The following is a 16,349-nucleotide window of genomic DNA, read 5'->3' as shown; positions in this document are numbered from 1 at the left end:
TGCTTTATTTATAATCACTGTCGTTATAAATGTATGGCAGGAAATTCCTGCAATGGTAACGGCGCATATTCAGCCCTGGACTTCTAAGACACCCCACTGGTGTGCTGCCAGTATGTCTAAAAATGTCTGGAGATGGAAGGCGCTGACATACTAAGGTGTCAAGTGGGGAGGTGTAACACAAGTATCCCCATCTTATTAAATGTTCGGGCAAATGGGCCAGATGTCCGGCCAGCTCAGACAAAATGTCGCCAGGCAAGGGGGCCAGTTCTGGTATGCTAAGTGGCAAAGGTGCGAGGTTCGCACATGCCCGTAGCAAACTAGGAAGCCCTCTGCCAGGTTTTGAAAAGTATTGGCAACTCCGTGATAGGTGGGGAATATTATTCCCACGGAGTAGATTGGCTGCATGGGTTAAGTATTGGACTTTTTAGTGTATAAGAAACCCTGCAGCCCATGGGGACCAGTTCCATCTAAGATTCATCCAAGATTCAACTAAGCTTCATTTTAAGACTTTATACCATCTTAACCAAAGTCAAGAGTTTGTAAGAACTAAGGGTTCCAGATCCAATACTACAGCGACAGAACGAAGTTAGCAGCACCGGCAGTGTAACAGTGGTTACGAGAGGCGCCACTGACCAAAGACTGTTTCCAGCTCTATTTGCGCACAACTCCCGCTCCTGGGAAATTGCGCCTAGAGACTCTATTTCCAAAGATTTCGTTTTGGGAATAAGATTTTTCGTTTGGCCCTGTCCCAGTAAGTGTATTTTGAGTGCAATTGTAAACCAATGTGTGTGTGTTAATTCTGTAAATAAATCACAATTTATTTTATGCTTTGCTCAATCAAAAGATCCGGGTATTAATGTGTTAAATGTGCTGGTCTCCCATGACATAAGATCCATTCTCCCATCCTTATATTCTCTTCTGACCCACAACCCCCAATCCTGACCTCAAAGTTCCTTAGGGGAGGCCCTCGCTGGCCTTAAGTCATTCCACCCCTCCCCTTACAGATCTGAGGCTCTCTTGATTTAACCATGCCTGAAGTCAGTTTCCTCCCCATAGTCCCCAAAACCACATAACTTCTTTGGAGGATTATACGATCACAGCTTTATTAATAATTAATTAACATATTAAATAAAACCATTAACAATAACGAGCAATCTAGACAGATTTCTCATTATCACATACCAAGAGCTTGAGGAATACCCTTACGTTGTACCACACAGCGGTTAGAGCTGATACGCCAGCACCCGGGAGCCTTCTTCCTGAGGCCTTCTATGGCGTGCCATATTCCTTTTCATTACTTATACAGGACTCCCTTCCTTCTTTCAGGGATCCAAACTTAATGAGTACTGTCCCTATCTGCAACATAATAAACAGAGAGGCCCGGTCTATACTATTACTTTATACACACTACTTATCTACTCTCCCCAAGGCTTTTCACCTCATGTCCTCCTATAACCTAAACTTCTAGAATAGTCCCTCCTCCTTAAATACACCTGCGTGAATCTGGCAACCCAGGGTGTGGCAAAGCATTCAACCGTCATGATAGTAACCATTTAGGAGGGGGGTTACACACTCACGTTCCGCATGTGCATTACCTAACATAGCGCCCACGAACAAATTGCCACTTCAAATAAATACTCATTACAAACAGAATTACTTAACCTTATCAGCTAGACAGTTCAACTTTTGATATGGCTGAGCAGGTATCCACCTCTGCTGCTGGAAAGTGTGATCCAGGTTTGGATGCAAATAGGAGCAAAAGTCAAGTTTACAGAGGAGGAACTTGGGATTCTTATTAAAAGGAGTGGTAGACAACTACTCCAAATTATTGCAGGCTTTGTGCTCACACACTAGTACCACCAAGAATCAGACGATTTGGGGCAAGTTCCTCACCCGCATTAATGCCTTGGGGAGCACTGTCCACACCATGGATAGGCTCAAGAAGTGCTGGGCTGACAGCAAGCGCAATCTGTCTGACAATGCTGCCCATAACAGGAAGACAGGAGGGGAACCACCTGCTCCCCTTCCTCTGACTGCTACCCAGTCCCTACCAAGATCAGGGGTCCCTTGGTACTGTCAAACCCCACACCCCCTCCTCCATTCTCTGTTTAGTCACTCATATCACCTCCAGTACCCATGCCAAGGTTGAAGGGTGGCAGGCCTCGCACCAGGGGGCCTAGTGAGGCTGGTGTTGTGGTTGCAAAGAAGAGGAGGCCATAAGAACTGTATATAGTTTATTCGTTTATGATTTTAAAAAAAATGTTTTTCTCCTTTTCACACACAGTGAATTAACTGTGTGTGTATCAAAGTTTTTTCTCCAAGGTCTGTATCTTTGTAATTCGTTTTATATTATGTAGACACATTATTGTACACCAATACTTAATGCAGTCAATATTACATGTTATAATATGCCACACAAACATATCCTACATTCTCTTTAATCACTAAAACCCCTTGTATGATTTATTTGGTGAACATTACACAATATCAGATGCACCTGTTGTAGTGTTTCAGACATTATGAGGTTGCATACTATACATTTTTGTATGACACGTGTATTGTATGTCTTTATTTATATAGCGCCAAAAGTGTACTCAGCGCTTCACAAAGAATACAGTACAGGGAATTATAATTATACAATAAGTGCAGCAAAATCAGACAATAGGAAAAGAAATCCATGCCCCGAAGAGCTTACAATCTAAGAGGTTTAATGGGAAACTTACACAGAGACAGCAGGTGGGGGAGTAAGTGCTGTAGATGGCAGTGCTTGGTCACAATGGGTGGTGGGAGTGACTGAGTGTGGGACAATAGCCATGAGTGCAGGCTATTGGGATGCTTGATTTGTGGGGTAAAATTTAAGGAAGGTCAGTGTTAAATGAAAAGGTTAACACCATTTACAGGGGAAGAGATGGCAGGGAGGCATGAGTGAGATCAGGTGTGTATGTCTGGCTTCAGACTTAGGGGAGATCCCTAGCAGCAGGAAGGAGTAGATAGAGGGTGTGAGTAGAGGATTTGTGTGGGTGTTTTTTATTGAGGGGTGAAGAAGTTGTTGGGAGAGAGGTGTATAAATAATGGTGCAGTGGGGAGTGGGGATGTTGTAGAGAAGAGAACTGCTCACAAAGGAGTGAGGAAACAGTAAACAGAAAAATAAATAGGGAGGGCATAGTGAGATGCAGGAGGAGAGAGTTCCAAGGTACTGGAGGATAAAAGTGTACAAATAATCACAGATGATAAAAGTTAATGTCCCACAGTGGCAATGTTGTAATGCAGAGTCCAGATCTTCCTCCAATCTTCACCTCCAAATTCAACTCCAAAATTAACTCTTGTAGACACTTTTGATGTACACTTATGATGGGACGCTTTTAATGTTACACAGCCTTATGGCTAACAGCCATGCTACAGTGACTTAAGTACTCAATTCACGTGCATTTGACAAACACTTAAGGGAGGGGTTTGTCTAATCAACTCACAGACATACAAAATAGTTAATTAGATTATCATTGTAATGAAAGGGGTTAAGTCCTACACTCAGTACAATCACGTGGGTAACACTTAAGACCTGCTCCTTTTCCTTGTAGGCTGTTCCCTGAAATAACACATTTATAATCATGGTCTGGATGCAAGTAACAGTAGATTTTGATGTGACCTATATATCATAGCATTATTTCCATGCGCTAATATGATCGGAGATTTGTGGATCTGAATTGTAAGGTCAAGGACTCATTAGCATATGATTTGCATATGAGTAACCAGATGTCCATTATAAGTTAGTGATCCGATATTTTTAAGGTTACAACTTTCGTGATGTTACCTCCATTTAATGTATCACTTAAAATTTAACGGACTTGTGAAGATCTAGGTCTTGGAGTGCCAGACCCCATGACGTAGTGGCTACATCTTGGGGGTCCCAAAAGTTTAACTTTAACCAAGAGTGATAACTGCCCTTCCCTGCACATATTGTAAGCATAGGGAATAAAAGAGCCATATTTCCTAATAGAAATAGTTCAACACCTGTGTAGAGACAGTTCCTTGTTTTTGTCTTTAGTTCTGTTTAGTTCCAGTATGCAGTTCCCCCCCAAGGTAACTGCATATGACAGCTCTAGTGTGCATAGAGTACCCCCACCCCCTCCTCACCCCCTCCCTCACCCCCCCTCCTCACTTCCCCCCCACCCCCCCTCCTCACTTCCCCCCCACCCCCCCCTCACTCACACATTAGCATTCCAATTAAGTCTGAATCGGGAGTTAAACAAGGTAAAGAAGAAAATCATAGCATTTTAGTGATTGAAACATATTGATTTTATGTTTCTTAAGTCCAACTTTCAATTGTTAAGGCCAATTGATCATACATTTTAGTTTTAGCTTTCTCTATTAAAACATTATTTACTAGTTCTTAGCTGCAACCGATTTTGAAAATGGTATGTATTCAACATTAAACATGGATGTGTAACCCCTACAGGTTAACTGATACAGTATATACAACAACCAACTGACAATCAATTTGCACTAAGAACCAGATAAAGACTGAATGGGCCATGCATTTGTCTGATATGATATCAATTGTTGGTCAATAGGGTCATGGCTCTTTGTCTTTCAATAAATATCTCACAACTCCAAGGGAATTGTTTTATTATATTATGTGCTGCATCAAAGGGTTCAATATATATAAGATATGTAAGTGTGGAGGAATTCAACTAAAAACCAATATTGACATTCAGGTAGGGGAGAGAGCTGGCAATAATTATGTAGAGAAATAAAGATTGAAAGATTAACATTTACGTTAAATTGAGGCTACAACCAACAGCGATATAATATTTATATTTATTTGACAACTTGTTCGCTCTTTTTTTTTTCTATCTACTCAATCTAGGGCATTTCTTATGTGTTTCCTTAATCTGTAGTGCTTTTTGCCTACTGTACCTTAAACATTTTGATATATTGTAATTTCTTAACATAACTATCCAACTTCAAGAAGAGAATGGTCTGCCAAAGGACACAAAAATCTCATCACCCGAGGCTGGTCATGCTATAGCTGTCTGCATTTACATGTCACACATAGTTTCACCAAGACTGAGTGAGGTTCATTAAAGGTATGTGCCAATTTAAAGTAATTTTATTCTTCTTTAAAATAGTTTTCAAGTTACCTTTTTTAAATATATTTGTGAGAGCACCTAGAAGTAGCTATAGGGCTTCCCAAAAGTAAAGATTGGCTGGCAATTTAAATTTGTCCAGGTATACCTTACAAAAATTGTACAGCTATTCCACAACTCACAATGGCAGGACAAAAAAGTTATAAAATGTACAGTATTGAATTATTATTGTTATAAAAGTTACATTCAATTTTTTTGAAGTGACACTTCTTTAGTGGCACCTATTCTGATGGAGTAAAACGGGAGAGTTGGGGGGGAAATGTGAAACGGAAGTGACGTCATGGCTCCCCCCCCCTCTCCCCGCATCTACTGTGACCTGCTCCTAACAGCCACCGCTCCCCCCCCCACACACCCGCTGTGACATGCGGCGGCGGCGGCGATAGCCGCCGGCACCGCTCCTAACGGCCGCTGTTACCCCCACACGTCAGCTGCCATGGGTATAGCAAGATGGCTGCCGCAGAGCTTCCGGTGCTAGAGTGAAAGGTGTAGCAAGCGCGGGGATTTTAAATCAGACTCAGTGAGCCGCTGCTCAGCCTCTCACCTCCCTGCCCTTCCCTGTGTCCCGCTGACTGAGTGCTGCCGGGGCCAGAGGAGAGGAGCCCAGGGATCATGGAGGGTAACCGAGAGGAAGCAGAGCAGTGTGTCGCTGACATGCTGAATTGCCGATGGACAGGAAGGGAGGAGGGAGGACGGAGGAGGGAGGAGGGAGGAGGGAGGAAGGAGGAGAGAGGGAGGAGATCGGACCTGGCAACGATGTCCACATTAAAGGATATCAAAAGGAAGAATAGGCTGGGGAGAGGGACATCACATTGAAAACATCACAGTCCTAGTGATTCTGTGTGTGTGCAGCGAGTAGCAGGACAGGGCAGAAGTGGATGTGCATTCCCTGCCCTTGCAGCCAGCTGTTCAGTGCCTGTGTGTGTGTATGAATAAGGTACAGTCAGTGTCAAATGCTGCTGATGCTGCTTCTGATGGTGAGATATAGCTGCATGCAGCTCCTGGTGTCCTGTGCTCTCTGCTAATATGCACTGAAGGAACCATCCAGACTGGCATGAGCCTTCAGCAGAACAATTAAAGACTGTCAAAACAGGACACACTAAACACTGGAAATCTCAGTGCTAGTAAATACTCAGGGATAAGGAAATAGCAAGGTATCTGTATGACAAATCTCAACTGTCAACCCAAATGAAATATAACATTCTTCTGTGTACTGGAAATATCTGATCTATACAAAGTCAGCAATATATCAGATTGTAAAATGCAGTGGTCACAGTACTAATACAACCTCAGTGGTGCTGTGCTTGACTGCAAGAGAGAGCACAGTTATTTGAGCAAAGGACACTATAATAATGGTACTAATTTTACAAACATGGTGTATTCATGCAGAATATAAAGGGTGAGACTATTTGTAAAACACATCTCAGTCACACGCACACACAGTCACACGCACAGTCACACACACACACAGTCACCCGCACCCGCACACTCACGCACACTCACACGCAGTCACACTCACAGTCACCCGCACACTCACACTCACAGTCACCTGCACACTCACACTCAGTCACCTGCACACTCACAGTCACCCGCACAGTCACCCGCACACTCACCCGCACACTCACAGTCACCCGCACACTCACTCGCACACTCACCCGCACACTCACCCGCACACGCAGTCACCCGCACACTCACCCGCACATGCAGTCACCTGCACACTCACCCGTACACTCACCCGCACACTCACCTGCACACTCACCCGCAGTCACACGCAGTCGCAGTCACACGCAGTCGCAGTCACACGCAGTCGCAGTCACGCTCAGTCAACCACACACTCAGTCACCCGCACACACGAGGAATTCACACTTAGTGCAAATAGCTAATACAGGTGATGTGTGCAAAGCACGGGCATTCTAAGTCAAATTTATTTGCGTTTTGTCAATGAAATTGTTTTTTGATTTTTAATTAAAACATCACCAACACAAATACAATTTCTGTGACAAAAGTCAAAGATGTTTCACTTACTATGCGCGTGCACAGCACACACAGCTTTTTTTTTAAAAGTATAACAGCCTATCCGAGCAGTTAAAAATTTAAAGGTGCCTATTCTAGTAGCCTTCATAAAAAAAAATTGCTGGGCTGGTTACACCGCCAGTTTTTGAGCGTTGCTATCACGGTATTCAGAAAGCCTCGATTATCTGTGATTGCAAAATGCCCCAAAACGGCGAGTAACCGGCGACGTGATGATCACCTCTCTCAAAAGGCTCACCCGGAACTCTGGCCGAGCTGCATAGAGAGCGGCACAGAGGGAGCCGCCTCTCCCTGCGCATATCTCGCCAGCGTTTGCAGAGTTTAAATAAAAATGTTAATACTAGTGTATGTGAGCATGGGGCCCCCAGAGCAGTACCGCGTTGATTTCAGGTCCGGGGACCCCCTGATTCCTGAGATGCAGGCCCCGTTATGGGGTGCCGGTATCTTCTATGCATTTAAATGTCTCGCGTCACGTGACCATGGGATTTAAATGCATAAGAGATACCGACAACCCACAATGGGGCCTATATCTCGGGAAGCAGGGGGTCCCCAGACCTGAAATCAACGCAGTTCTGCTCTGGAGACCCCTTGCTCACGTACACTAGTATTAACATTTTTATTAAAACCGCTTCATTACCTTAGTGCAAGTCGCTAAGGTAATAAAGGGGTTAACCATCAGTGCCCAGTTTATTGTGGGTTAGCGGGGGTGGGTGAAGGTGGTATTTGGCCCTTGGTGGGTCTTTAAGCCTTGCGCTGGGGTTGCGGATGGAGTTAACTCCTTCAATACCTTAGCCGTTAATACCGCTAAGGTAATGAAAGGGTTAACACCTCCCTCTACCACCCAGTAGCTACAGTAGGTATAGGTGTAGGAATAGTAGCTACAGTTTCTTTAGCTTAATGCTAACCTGCTGTATGTGGCCACGAGGTCTTTAGTAGCTGGCAATGGTATTGAGATTGTGAACATAACGTTTGGTCCCTGCAAACATCTGTTGTATATTGTTGTGGTTAATAAAGCTGTGGCCATATGTGTCTGTGTTTTTTTGGGATTTGGATGGGAGGGCTAAGCGTAAGGGCAATAGAAGACTGCTGTGGTCAAAGGATTAGTTAATGCAAATTTTGATTAGTAAAGTACTCCGTTATTACATCAAAATAAAATGTGTTTTGTTGACATGTCTAAATTGCAGTGACAAATGTGAAGCCAGATATAACATACTCTGGGAATACAAGTGCAAATAGCATGCTGTGGAAACGGCTAAATGATAAACAGAACTAAACCGCAAAAGGCACAAATCATAAACCAATCTTCTGCCATCCCATCCCTAGCCTGACAAAGAGTGTCTTAGGTTTCACTTTGAGGATTTCTGCTGCCATGTAACATTATGGTAGAATAGGTCACTCATTCCAGTTCTTGTTGTTAGATGCTTCATGACTATAACTATTCATGTCTGTAAAATGATAGAGGAGAGTTTACCTTATGCTACAATGTATTCTGTTCCGTAGTATAGCCCATGGGTGGGAACCTCCAGTCCTCTAGGTCTACCAACATTTCAGGTTTTAAGGACATCCCTGCTTTAGCACAGTCTTTGACTGATCCACCTGTGCTGAAGCAGGGGTGACCTTAAAACCTGTTGGGAGGTCTTGAGGACTGAAGTTGAGAACCGCTGCTCTCGCCTAACAAAGAGCAGCACTTTCTATCTAGACTCTTTCACTAGAAAATGAGTGCCTCACATTAACATACACGTACAGTATGTACAGCAGATACGATTCATGCAAGCGTGTTAGTGAATGTATAACAGGCCATAACTGTGGGCATGTATCTTAACAAGAAATGTTCATCGTTTCCATGATTTGACATGAACCCTGGATTTGGACCTGGCATTTCTCATATTTTTTTAGATGCACTTATTTAATGTACATTACTAATACAATCCGTGCGGCCCATGGGGATTATCCTGTGACAGAGTACGACACTCACTGATCCCACATCAGTATAAATGGAAGATATCTGATGAACACGTCTAATAACTTCCTGCAGTATGTTTTACAGGCAATTGTGTTAGACGCTGTGCATAGTATTCTGTGACAGTTTCATATTACACAGAGCTTTCAGACAGATCTGTTTTCATGTACTGTATAGCCACCAAGTTACCAAATACAGTACTTTTATGCTCAGCACATTTTTTTCCCCCGAAAATAAACCGCCTTTGATTCAATGAATGTATAAAATAATGTTTCATGCTTACCTTACCTACATTTCTGACACTCTCATCCAAGAAAAGATTTCGGAACAACGCCGAATGTGAACGCTATTTAATTGGCTTTCAAACTACACCATAATATTCCTTATTTGTTAATATTCTGCCTTCTGTAAAAAAGCTTATACCGCGTCTGCTAGCATTTGCTTCCAAAATATTTTGTGATTCAAAGCAGGTTGTTAAAACTTTTATTAGCAACAAAACAAAACAAAAATGATTCATGAATGTTCTTACATATCAACTTCTAACACTATATATATCCCTAATGCAGATGACTTATGGCATAATTACGCTTTCATTAAAATAAATCATGTGTGATACAAAAGGAAATTACCTATCCACGAGAGAACTAGCGCTGAGGCAAGGAAGTAAAATGTCAGTAATAATTACGTTTCCTGTGACAACACAAGCTTGTTCAAGAAATCCAATACATATTTATAGAATAAACCTGCATAGATTATCATAGTAATAGTAAATCCACCAAGTAGACCGCTTAAACAATTAAAATACCCAGCATCCTTCTTTTTCTTCATACCGACATTTGGAGACTTGCAGTATTTTGGATACTAGACAACATCGCAAAGAAGTCGATGTAAACATATGAATAATTGATTGACACAAAAAGAAATAAGATTACGACACACATTTGAAAATAACAAAAGAAGGTTGTGCCGTACTGCCGGAGCTGTGCAGATGCCTTCGAATGTGGCTCACAAAATGTTATGCACATTACTTTACTATTTTGCGTTTTTGCCAACGACTAAATTGCTCATAATTTCACCAATAATGCCATGTGTGCTCATTTGCATGTCATTTCCCAGAATCCCTAGCTGCAGTGGATGCACTGTATGCTAAGGGATAGTGGTGAAAAGCAGGGTTGGAGACCTGTCTGAGACATGTGATTGTGCTCACAAGTGGTATATGCATTTGCTGTGCAGCAATATTGCCACAATTTTCACTAGAAATACGCATCTTTTTGCCATCATTTTACAAAAATTGGGCTATGTGACTGAATTTAGGGGGGGGTGAATTACACACTAACTTTTATTGCGTGGGAGAATAATTGGGTCGCCTGTTTCGTGGACTCCAGCAAAAAAGTTTGCACATCTCTAGTTATAACTATATAGTATAAGTAAATGTGCCACATGAAATCAAAATAATCTTATGCTATTCATTCGTCTATTTTAACTTTTTAAATATCCTCTTTAAAGCAGCAGTTCATGCAATATCCTACATGTGTGTTGTTTTTAATAAATCAGTTCTGTACTATGAGAAAATAATGGTAACATATAAAATGTTAAAAAAAAATGTTTTAAAGACATTTTTAATGTTTCCAGTGTAGGAAGTGTAGCAGGGCAAAGGCTAGCTACTATTCTGCCAATGGGCTCGTAGTAAACCCCGATACTATCAGGTTGCCAGCAGTTGGTATGGGGATTTCCCCCTCACCTTTGTTACTGCACTTGAGTGACAGCAGAGGGTGGTACATCCTGTTGTAGCTGGGACAATGTGGTGCCGACCTTCTGGCTGTACTTAAGGGCAGGACCGCCCTAAAGTTTGTAGTTGTTCCTTCCCACTTGAGGAAGGAAGGTCACACATTGGGAGCCTGAGATTGGGGCCTCCCGTTGTGCTCTTCCCTGCGGGGAAGAGTGAGTGTGGACCATACCTCTGCCTCCGCTAGGGAGGTGGGGAAGAGCTAGGATGGCTGCGGGTGCCCTTGGCATGTAGTGACGGTCCAGGGACCATCTTCAGTGAAAGTGGAGCTGACTGACTGTATCTGGCAGAAGACTGCTGTGTAACTGTTACTGCAGAAGTGTAGTAATAAAACCATTCCTGTTTTGCGATATACCTCCTGCCTGGTGCGTGACCTTACTGGGGGGAGAGGAAATAAGTTCTAGCGTGGAAGATCACCTTCAGTTCCTGGAGTCCATGGCAGATGGAGGCGCTGCACAGCTAAGTAAATATGTGGGGTATGAACCCCAGAAGCATGTTCCTGTGTCCCAACTACCATCGGCGGACGACTCAGCCCTCCTGTTGCCAGCAGGTATATGCACCATACACCCTGTAATGGCCCCTATCTGTGATTCGGTGGGGGAAACACCATTAGAGAAGCATTTCCAAAGAAACAACCCCCATCCACTTCTGATAGGCTCTGGCTCTTGAGCCCCGCCCTCTCTCTAGCAGTGAACCAATTGTATCTAGTACTGCCTAGTCAATCATATTCCATTGCCCAAAATGCTGTGCAAAAACTGAATTAAATAGCCCAGAGCAAGCAATTGATTACAGGAGAACAGATCGATGTGCAGCTTATCTAATCACTTGTCAATGTGCAGATTGTATTGATGCACATATTGAATGGGAAAAAAATATATATATTTTAAAAAAACGACAGCTTGAACTGCAGCTTTAATGTACATTAGAGTAAGAGACAGAAATCTATTCATTCCTATGAAGAAACAAATGAGCCATTTTAACACTCCAGAAAACACATTCAAGCAGAAATTTCCTACAGATTTACATATTTTTCTAGACCTTAAACAACTGATAACAATGTTATGATCATCTTTAAAAATGACACACAAAAGACAGATTACGAAATATATAAAATTATGCTTCCTGTTATTAGGTACGGTATATGACTATCACATAACAAATTGGAACTCAACTATCATTCTAATTGATTTGGAATACACAGTAGCTTCAAATGACATACAGTATCACAGAACAAGTCAAGCAGCGGCTTAATGACAAACAGTAGCACAGAACAAGTCAAGCAGTGGCTTAATGAATTCACGTAGTGTCTAAAGTGTCACAGGAACAGCCACTCCCAAATTTGCTGTGACATACAGCCTTATGAAACAATGACCTGACAACTAAATTAGCAATGTAAAAGTTAACACCATGACTATTGCCTACTTTCCATCACTGTTAGGCTAAGTCCCCGGTGCCTGCTGCAGTGCGCACTATGGCGTGCGCTGCAGAGACAAGAACCACCCCTCAATAGGGCCGGGCCTGCCACCCACCTTGGCCGCCATGCTGTGCAGACAGATTTTTCTGGAGACAGTGTAACTGTCTTCAGAACTGGCGACAGGGCGCTGCCCATGCCCCCTCCGGCAGTTCAACCAATGAGGGCGAACCTTCCGTGTGATGTCATGGCTGCGCCCCCATCACGCCCCTCATATTTCCCCCTGCAGCTCTGCACAGACCGGAGAACAGAGCTGCATGCGCCGCCAGCCTGGCAGGCATGCGTGTAGCGCCGACACCGGGGCTGTAGCCTTAGTAGGAGAGTAGAAGGCATATATGCGTGAATATAAATACAACAGTATCTCTGAATTAGCTAATTAGCATCAGTAGATAAGACACAGCTTAACTTTCTCTAATTTATTTGCCTCACAAGGGTGTGTTTGTTTAGTAGCTGAATTTATTTGAATTGATTGAATAAAAGGTACATTATAAAAATTTCCCTTCAAGAAAAACATTACATCATTGCTATTAAATGGAATGATCTTTATATAAATTGACGATCAAGGTGTGCACCAATTAAGAGGTCTTACATTTCTCTCAGCTACCTTCCGTTCAACAATTCGAAATCCTCTGGTAACACCCCACCATTGCTACATTATATCGAACTCGCCCCATGCTGTTGTTGCGAAGTTTGTTTCCCCTTTTCCCTACTTCCCAGTATTTTTTCTATACTTTCCTTCATGGTTAGTAAGAGAGCAGTAGGCATAGCGCAGCGGGTAATATGCGTGAATATAAATTTGCACCTTTAATCTTATTCTTATATACAGTTTTGTGGGCCAATATGTAGGTCAGAATGGCTGACGTGCGTTAGGATTCCACCCAAGAAGTGGCTGCATAGAAACCTCAGAACTAGGGATGTGCCACATTTTCACCGACGTGCACGAAATCGTTGTGTCATTTGCTTTTTTTTTTTTTTTTTTTTCAAAAAGTTGCAAATATGTAGCAAAAAAAAAATCACAAAAAAATGGGTTGCCAGTGTGTGGAAGTTCATGTGCAGGTCCTTCAAGTCAGGTCACATAACCCTTTATAGGCTGCCATTTTTTTACCAAATTCAGGCAAACATTGGAGAAATTCTGGCAACATTTGTGGATAGTTTGACAATTTTGTGGAGCACATTAAAAGACATTCGCAAATCTTTACTCTGAACTATAACTCTGAGGGCCTTATTCATTAGGCCGAGACAGTGCCCATCACTGTACATTTGGGTGAAACTGCCACACAAGACAAGCTTACTGAATAAGGCCCTAAGGCCCTTTGAAATAGAGTCACAATATGCAGTATTATAACATTAGTTTAAAAGATACGTTGACTCCGACAACAGGATTGTTCCTCTACTTATTACTTCATTACCTGCCAGAGGATCCAGCCCCACATAACTTTGCAATATGCTACTGGCGCCATTTTAAGGGAATGGATGGAAAAGGGTTTATTGCTTTTTCTTGTCAATCTTATTAAAATACAGAACAAATATGCATATTTACAATATATACTGTACATGCAACTCTAACTCTTGGCACACTCCGATGGAGAAACAATTATTGCATTAAGTAACATAAATAACAATAAACAAGTCTACTGCATTAAATAAGATAAAGAGTTACCTATGGAACAAAGAAGGCTATTACCATACAACTACATATTCATGTACCTTTATTTTTGACAAAGGCTTTCAATAATGTATTTAATAGTTTAATTCAACTCACATGTGCTAGTCGATCAAATCTTGCAAAGAGCTCGTTCAGCATTCGCACTAACTCCTGTGCTGACAAGGTAGTGGAAAGGTTGGTGAACCCTTTTACGTCTGCAAAAAGAATGCTAAATAAAATATGGAAATAACCATTAATATTTCATTTGAGCAAGTGCAATAAATCAATAATCAATCACAACTGAGAATAATATGACCTCTCTAGCGATTTACCCATGTAGTTCCCATTAGGGAATTTTTAAGTGGCACGACTTCCTCGGGGATGGAGTGTAGTAATTGTTGCAATTTAACCTTGACTTCAGCAGTGTGAAGAGACACAATGGTAAAGTGTGATCTATAATCATTTTAAGCATGCAGTTAAAACCCTCAAGACAAAAAAAATAGGCTTTGATGCTTGTCAGATTTTTTTTTTTTTTTTTTTTTTTTTAATTTTCTGCTTTCGAATGAGTCAAATAAAAATCGAATTACTTTTTATGCAGATCATTACCCAGGGATGCTTAAGCTATCTCAGATGGAGATGCTAGCAATTGAAATAATGATGGACAATTATGCTAAACTTCATTCTCCCTATTATGAAATGTGTATCACTTAACTCAGGGGTGCTCAACTCCAGTCCTCAAGCCCCCCAAACAGGTCAGGTTTCAGGATGTCCCTGCTTCAGCACAGGTGGCTCAATCAGAGGCTCAGCTTTAGATTGAGTCTTTGATTGAGCCACCTGTGCTGAAGCTGGAGTATCCTGAAAACCTAACTTGTTTGGGGGTTGGGGGGAGGAGGAGAAGCTGCAGCTTCACAGCATATTGAATAAGAGATGAAATTGCAATCTTACGCACATATGGCAAAATAAGGTCAAATACATTAATATAATAATGCTAAAAGAAAGAGGATTCAAATGATTATCTTACAATGTCAAAAATGTTTCAGTGTTTTGTGCCTTGACATACAGATCCTTACTCACAAGAGAATGCAAAATTAAACTTTTTGTTTGTTATGGACCTTAAAGTTTGTATGCTTGTATAGACGTTATGTGTCAAGTAAGGTTTTACATATGTCCTATCATGTATTGATTTGTAAATTTTTATGTTTGCTATATCGATCTCAATAGTCACATACACATGATGCTCTGTATGATTATGTCTGTAAGTTTGTCATTCATCATCATCATCATGTCAATATACAGATGTTGGTGGAAGAGTGTTCACTTTTGCTTGGAAATACACACATTGTTTTTTTTGTTTTTTTTAAATAATTATTAATTTTTGCATTAAGTCACATTAAATGAAATTGAGAAGAAAAATCAGAAAAAAATTAGAGAAAGTCGGGAAAAAATAAAATGTACAGAAATAGGTTTGTTATTTCACAGTAGCTTCTTTCCAATATCTGTGAGAACACAAGATCCTTTGCCATTCCCATCTGTTTCGGTAGCAGTCAGGAGTGCACAGAAATAGTATGCTTCAAAAAGCATGCCACAAAAATAAAGCATGACATCATTTATATAATATAAACTTTCATGCAACCAGGTTTACAAGCCTTCAGAGTACAGTATATTAAATTACCCCCTAAATCTTAAATTGCCTCTAGGCTGGTCTATCTTCTCTGCTTTACTGGTCACTGCTCAGAAGCAGAACAATGCTGGGCCCAATGAGACTTGGTTATAAAATACATTTATTTTTTGTATCCCTTAGATGATCACTATGTAGAGACTCTGTCACTATGTTGTTCCTGTCTTTTGAAGGTTAGATATAACCTGCAACCTGCAAAACTGGGACAATATTGGTGCAAAGAAACAACACCATATTTATTCATCAAATAAGGAAATCCCATCACTTTGACTTTGCTTACTCTTTATGGCTGAACCCGGGGTGGATATATATATATAGATATAGATATAGATATATCTATATCTATATCCACCCCGGTTCAGCCATAAAGAGTAAGCAAAGTCAAAGTGATGGGATTTCCTTATTTGATGAATAAATATGGTGTTGTTTCTTTGCACCAATATTGTGCATATTGTGGTATTGTGCATACCCAGAAAACCACCCACAGACAGCTGTTTCGACCTTGATGGGTCTGCAGTGGAAGTGCTGTATGCTGGGTGATAATGGGGAAAGGCGGGGTTGCAGACCTGCCTAAGACATGCAGATGAGCATACAGTTGTATTTGCATATTTGCTTTCCTGTGGAGGGTTTTTGT

At 41.5% G+C, this 16,349-nt stretch overlaps 1 protein-coding gene across 5 annotated transcripts in view; it reads right to left on the bottom strand.

The window, feature by feature from the left end:
* Positions 1 to 16,349, bottom strand: part of ADCY8 (adenylate cyclase 8) — a 464,483-nt gene that overhangs the window by 218,784 nt on the left and 229,350 nt on the right. For 4 of the 5 annotated variants that reach the window (XM_075582007.1, XM_075581999.1, XM_075581998.1 and 1 more), the window contains exon 4: positions 14,155 to 14,266. The exons of the other annotated variant lie outside the window; for it this stretch is intronic. In XM_075582007.1, the coding sequence (XP_075438122.1) occupies positions 14,155 to 14,266 (112 nt within the window). The remainder of the gene's footprint in view (positions 1 to 14,154; positions 14,267 to 16,349) is intronic. 5 annotated transcript variants of the gene reach the window in all.

The sequence above is a fragment of the Ascaphus truei genome, chromosome 2 (assembly GCF_040206685.1).
Source record: "Ascaphus truei isolate aAscTru1 chromosome 2, aAscTru1.hap1, whole genome shotgun sequence".
NCBI classification, from domain to species: domain Eukaryota; kingdom Metazoa; phylum Chordata; class Amphibia; order Anura; family Ascaphidae; genus Ascaphus; species Ascaphus truei.
Note: the sequence above shows the minus strand (reverse complement) of the source record. Positions and strands in the feature narration are given on the sequence as shown.